At 33.4% G+C, this 7,269-nt stretch overlaps 1 protein-coding gene across 2 annotated transcripts in view; it reads right to left on the bottom strand.

Moving 5' to 3' along the window:
* mirr (iroquois-class homeodomain protein mirror) overlaps positions 1-6,204 on the bottom strand; it is a 55,769-nt gene extending 49,565 nt beyond the window's left edge. For both annotated transcript variants that reach the window (XM_090101626.1, XM_090101621.1), the window contains exon 1: positions 5,845-6,204. Coding sequence is in view for 1 of the 2 variants with exons in the window: in XM_090101621.1 (XP_089957747.1) it covers positions 5,845-5,886 (42 nt within the window). In the remaining variant the exon portion in view is untranslated. The remainder of the gene's footprint in view (positions 1-5,844) is intronic.
* Positions 6,205-7,269: the final 1,065 nt, after the last annotated feature.

Consider the following 7,269-nt stretch of genomic DNA (forward strand, 5'->3'; position numbering starts at 1 on the left):
TAAAACGTGATCTATAAATGCAACGTTTCAGCGAATTAGGTACATTATCTGTAAAAATAGCAACATTAAAGATAATTAAAAACAAAATCGAAATATCTTAACGATAACAAAACACAGATGTTGAATTCGGACAAATACAGGAGGCGAAACTAATGGCATCTCAATACTTAAGGGAGGGAGGGAGGGAATTTTAATCAGTCTGAGGTCTCGAAATATTCATGAGTACCACGACTGCAAGTTTCACACTTAGCGCGACAGTGTGACCTAAATACTAACTTGTATGTTCTACCTCATTTGTGTACAAATGTTTGTAAGCTTTACTTCCAGACTGTACGAATGTACCTACAAATGTTATTTATTTTAGACGCATACATTTATGTAACTATACGTATACTTAATACACAGTATCTATTGAATACCTATATTATGTTGATTTTGTTACATATGAGTTTTAAAGGCTTATGACACAGTATTACAATATCTATATAGGAAATAATATTGTAATACTGTGCTTATGATTTGTATGGATGCAAGTTGTTTTTCTGAGTATTGACAGCAAATATAACTGCTGATAATTGAATTTATAAAAAAGATGCGCATTCTCATACGATAAATTTAAACTGTCATTTTACCTGCACTATTAATAGCAAGATTGCAGATAATATGAAAAAGCGATACAAGTAACGTAGATACCGTATCAACATCTTTATCAATCGCTACTTAAAATAGTCGAAACACATCCGAGCCGACACACATGAGCGTATCCAGAATCGTGCGTAAATACGAGTATTAAACAAAGTTTATTTAGAGTAAATTGTAGAGCCTTAGTGGGACCGTGCTCTTAAACCTACGACACAACTCTGCATAAACATTTACAGCCCATTCTTGTTCTTAATTGCTATTTAAATAAAAACCATGAAAGCAATGGGATACGCCTGGAAGGGAAAAAATGTCGCGTTCCTCGTATTTTAACGTTGGACCGTGGAGAGTACAACAAAAATTCTATACTTTCATTTTTACGACGGTTTTTTACTGAGTTCTTTGTTTAAAATATCAGCTTTTTGGTCGATTTGCAGCAGTACTTATCGCGACTTTTATTAATATAAATGGTTATGGTAGATTCGTACGAAATGGCTTCTCATATGTATTCATATTTTCATATTTTCTAATGTATTTTTAGCAAAGTAAAATAATTATGCGTTTGGTTTATAGCTGAATCAATCGATATGAATATACTTTTTTATACTCATACTATGCATGTTTTAATATTGCTTAAAAGAGACTAAGTACACCATTTTATCGCGTACGGAAACATAAACAGCAATTCCAAATAGTTTCATTATTCGAATATAATGGGTACACACGCGTATTAATATTCTTATAATGGCCAGACGATAGTCCACTTAAAAAACTACTAAACAGTAATAGATATGAAGAACAATGAATAAAATCTATAAATCATCCACTATAGCACTTTACCCATGTAATTAGGAATGAAATAGAATTAAAAGAAGAGATAATTAATTTTTTACTAACAGGTGATGAGTTATCCATATCTATATTATGCTTATCGACGCTCGAAATTTTTAAGTAAGTAAGGTTTTTTGTAATATTTCGTCCAAAACGGAAATGGTATGTAGATAGAGAAATAAAATACTGAGTCTCTGTTGGCTATCTGGAATTATTAATGCTTTTGTGAGTAAAACATGTAAATTATTGTATTATACTATTTTCGTTATCGATTCAATCAGTCATTCAAGAGTTAATATTGCATTTAAATTTAAAAAGTAGGTACTTAATGACGCACTGTTTATAAAATAGCTAACTGAAATTGTACTTATATGTACTTTTTTAAATGTTGAAATTAATGAACAGTTTAAATATTATCTATTAACCTACTAGGTATATTATGTTGAGAATTGTTATCAAAGGTGTGAGGACGTTGTCTAAGTTTTTGAAATAATAGTAGGTACCTACTTACATTTAAATAAATTGTTTGTATTATTTCCTTCGACTATTTCACATACTTTTACTATTTGATTCTTTTTTCTGGAATGTATTCATGTTTTTATACAAGAGGTTTTATAGTTTATACTTTATAGGTACCTATCTATGTGTACTTATTATTTTTTTCTGTAAGGTACCATATCAAATTATTGTATTTTGCATAAATAATATATGATCGTTCTATATGAGAAATGGCTTTAGATTTAATCCTATTTACCTTAAACAAAGTGACAGTAAAAAAATATACATACAAATACCTATATTACCAAATAAATCCTGTAATTAATGATAATGATTACAGATGTTTAATGACTCGCCAATTCAAAGGTTTCGTGACGCAATAAATATAGTTTTTAAACACACCCAGGGCGGTGGAAATAATTACCGACTATTGTACCATTGCAACATATGTTTAAGTTGAATCATAAATATCATCACTTTACGTAATCTGTTTATAATAGACAGTCATATACTTATCACATTACATTGCCTCTAAAACTCGGAGATTGATCGTTCAAAAATTCGTCTCAATAAATAATTAGAAGCAATAAATCATAAGACATCCCGTTCGATAAGGCTTAGCCCGTAAGCTTTGGAAGTGGTGGCTAAGAAAGGCGACTGACCGCCCACAATATAAAGCTATTAGGTAGCAGTCGGTCGGAGCTAGAGTGTAAGAAATAATGAGGATAATCCTCTGAAGCAGGGGGTCGAGCCCTCCGCCGCCGTCCACATGGTGGCATCTTATCACGGAGATAGCAAAAGTAGTTCGCGCCCCGCGGCAACCGAATCATTCCAACATTATCTTTAATAATGTCCTAACATACTCACTGTTTCAATATACCACTACACGGACAGATAAATATAATGAGGCCGATATTAATACGACAGCCATGAAATTTAATTAACTTTTATCGGATAACAAATAAGTGACTATGACCAATATATTGGCTAGCTTTGTACTGATTTTTGGATAATAATTCTATTAAGCTGATAACGTTTGTTGGTTTTGGACTTATCCAGTAATGTTTTATTTATTATAGTGATTACTTTTTTCTTTCGTATCTTTCACTATTGTATCACATACACGCCTTGGATCCAACTCATGGAAATGCTAAGTTATCGCTGTTTTAATGCTTTTAGTGAATGCAAAGTTCAGAAATAACTAGGGTTATATTTGGAACAAAGTATTGCAAAAACAAGAAACGAATTTATGACATTGTTATCCTTGGTTGTATAGGTAGATATAGTATAGGTACTGACTTTTACTTATCATCTCACAATAATTATAATAAGAAAATGAAACGTAATGATTCTTATAAGAGCCTTACAAAAAATAGAGCGATTGTCTAATTTGAAATCTAACTCAGTCTTCATTAGATTGAAGCTTCAAAAGCCGTTCTCATAATTTTCCTGTTCATAAAAGTTTAAAACGACGGTTTAGACGTTACGGCATCACTACACGGCACAAATGGACTTATTTGAAACTCGGAGCTTATTTGCTTAGGACCTAATTACCTCTAGCCCGTTAATTGTTCAACGTTTATGCAAACCGTCTTCTCTGTAATTATAAGGAGTTTGTACACGTCATAAGAACTATACCTAATTGTGGGTTACGGTAAAATTGTCTTACTATGGGGGCGAACGAAATATTTTATGATGCTATTTTGTATGCAAATAGTATGAAGCGAGTTTACAATCGATATGGGGTGATAAATTGATCAGTCTGTATTTTATTATTTTTATATGCTAATCTATAACTAGATAAAACTCAAAGGTGACTGATATATTTATCTATCAACGCACAGCCCAAACCACTGGACGGATCGGGCTGAAATTTGGCATGCAGGTAGATGTTAGGACGGAGGCGTCCCCTAAGAAAGGATTTTGATCAATTCTACCCCCAAGGGGATAAAATAGGGGATGCAAATTTGTATCATGTTTATTTATCTTTTCCACGCAGGCGAAGCTGCGGGCAACAGCTTGTTGCTTATAAGTTGACACCGCTATAATTGAGTATTAAATGAATTCAATTAGTATCGGTGGCCATTTTTAGAAACGTGTGTTAATTTTCTAGCAAAAAAATTAATTGCTAGCGATTGCATGAATAGTGTTATAGTTATTAATGTTAAATATACAATTATATTACGTTTCCAACAAAGTAGGTATGTAATACTGTTGTAAAATATTTATGTTTGCTTGTTTTTAAGTATAATTTAAATTATATTCCGAAGATTTGTAGACTGATAAGATTTCTAAGTGAATATGTCAAGTTAAATTGGTAATAAAGTGGCATAATTTATAATACTATCAAGAATAGTTCCAAAAGTTAATTGTATTTTACCATTTGTTTTAACATTAAATGGTTTTATGAATTTTTAATGTATTTTAAGTATATTAAAGTAATTATGTATTTATGTATCTTTACTTTGATATGAAGAAGAATAGGTATACAGTTAAATATGATGATACTTAAATATAATAGCACTTTACAGATAATAAGTACCTATACCTACCTATTTTATGTCATAAAGTTTTTTGTAAGTAATTGAAATAGCTAGATTTCTTTTATAATGATAGCTTAATAAGGAAGAAAAATATCTCAACATAAAGTTATTTAAAAGTCAACAGCAGTTCCAATTCTTAACTGATTTATTAAGTAATTAAGACAATAATAGATAACGTTTTTTTTGTCAATAGTAGCCTAAATAATGCTTCACGGAATTTATAAAAAATTGTATTTTTTTATTTATCCAGAAAATAGCAACAATCTGAAAGAATTTAGAAAAAGAAAACATAAAAATAAAACCTACAAATTAATTTTATCAATATTAATAAAAAAATGAATAATTTACTGCACAGCCAATTGGAACATTAGGTAGGTACCTACCCACCTACTTCTTAAATATTTTGTAGCTATATTTAAAGAAACTGAAAGTTTAGCGTGGCATTATTAATCTAATTACAGAATTAATATTTTATAATTACAAGACTAGTGTACCGATACACACGTCAAGCAGTTTTTTAGATTTAAAATTAGTTTCAATTAACCTCATAATTAAGTATGATTTATGTGTTATTTATTTACTTTGAAATAAACGTTCTTTTAAACAACTCTGTAGAAAATAACTTTCTTAAAATAACTACAGTATGAAAGAAGATTAAAGACATTAAAATAATATACCTATACCAGGTAGGTAGGTAATATCACCATTGTTTTATGAAACTACATATTTATGTTTTTCATTTAATAGTCCTATTATTCTTAATATAATATGTGATTTTATTTATATCGATCAATGTAAATCATATTTTATAGACCCGATAAGAAATTTTGAATAATATTTAAATACAATATTAAACTCTACATTTTATTTTTAACCTCTTAAATAACTTGGAAACAAAGTTACTTTACTTAGTTACTGTTGTGCAAAATGCAATAAACAAATCGATTTAGGCTCCATTTAAATACACGAATCGTAGCATACTAAGATATACCTAAATCCTTTTCTTTAATCATGCATATTGTAAGCTGATTACATTTGTATGCGTCTAATGGTATCGCTTTTCAATTGTTTACACTTGCATCAAACAACAATAATATGTAGGTATTATTGTTGCAGCGAAACTGCATCGGTTGAATTTAATTCGAATTATTTATTCGTTACTTTCAAACTCTACATTATTTTGTGACTAACACGAATTTATTTTGAAAAGTTGCTACGTAAGACAACAGATAACCACGTAAACATTCCAATAAATAATAAATGGAACAAATAAAATTTTCGCTGTGCATTAAATGAATTTCAACGGGTACAGCTCTCGGCTTCGAGCCGTTACCTGGTTCGGAGGAGATCCACGAAAGGCGAACTGGGAGGTCATTTTCACTGAATAAAACGCCGGTAAAATCACGCAAGGTCCGTCACAGTCACTGAGTGTCACTTCACAGTTTCATATTGTCACTAGTAGTGCACGAGCAGTCGGTGCAGCGCGATCGATCGCTCGCGGGAGCCGGCGGGCCGAGTCAGACCGCGGGTTGCGAGCGCGTGGTCGCGCGCGCGGCGGCAATGGGTAATGCGGTAGCTGCCCGCCAGGTGATAGTAATTGGCGCCGCCGTCCCTCTCTGGCGCGGCCGTCCCTCTCGGCGCGCACACGCACGGGCGGCTCTGTGTGCGTCGGGCGCTGCTGCTCGCACACCTCTCCTTCTTTTCACGCTCGTCGCCGTTTGACCCCGCGCGGCAAGCGGCAAGCGACGCTCTCGATTTTTGCGGTGCGATGGGTGGCGCCCGCTGCGGGGCGGCCCCGTTCGGTGGGGGCGACGTAGGTGGGGGAATGCACTCCTTTCTTTTTTAAAAGCGTCTCTTTCTTTTCTCGTATTTTTTACGCTGCTGTCGGTATGAAGCGGTCTCTTTTATTTCATTTTCATACTTATATATTGTGATAATTAACAGTGAGGACACGCACGACGAGCGACTTCGTAGCCGACTTAATGATAGCTTTGCATGTGATTAAAGGTAACCGTGACATTTGTAATTTTTATTTTCGAGCGGCGTCGACATTAGGTAGCTATAGAGGTCTCGTAGTCAATCGTTGCGGCCTGCGTACTCGATAGCTTATACTGCTGGGGTCGCTCCGCGGTGGGAACATGTAAGCGGTGACAGTGTATTAACGGTCTCTTCAGTGTGTATCTCTACTGTGTATGTATTGCGTTCGCCGAGACTAACATACTGCTACTCTTGATTCTCACTTTGTACAATAAGTGTCGCTCTATATACAGCTGTGACTTGTGAGTTGTGACAAATTTATTGACATTGGACAATATTTATTGGTTATATTATTTACACTACGATAACACCAAACAATTATTAGTATTTATATATTATATTGCCTGAGCGAATACAAAATGTTTTTGTTACATTTACGATACTTGTACATGGTTACGAACTAAATTGTTTTAATAAAATATCTGATATATCAGGTAGCATAATTGGTCAATTGTTACAAAACCTATAATTACCTACATTGACATACCCAACTGTCCGTCAAATAGGCGGCAAGCTATGACCGATTGAACAATAAAACAAGAAGACGCCACAATTAAACAAAAGCAAGTGTCGAAAAAGCGCAGCGTTCGATCGATCCCCTCTTTCTTATCGCGCGAATATTTCACAGTGAACGCAAAAAACTCACACAGATATAAAATATTCAAACGGTGTAACATAAAATAAATTATCTTAGGTGTTATTTGTGTGAGTGCCCCCTCCC

Source organism: Colias eurytheme, chromosome 1 (assembly GCF_061535395.1).
Source record: "Colias eurytheme isolate Ceu_HAF_F1 chromosome 1, ilColEury1 Martin Lab GWU primary, whole genome shotgun sequence".
NCBI classification, from domain to species: Eukaryota; Metazoa; Arthropoda; class Insecta; order Lepidoptera; family Pieridae; genus Colias; species Colias eurytheme.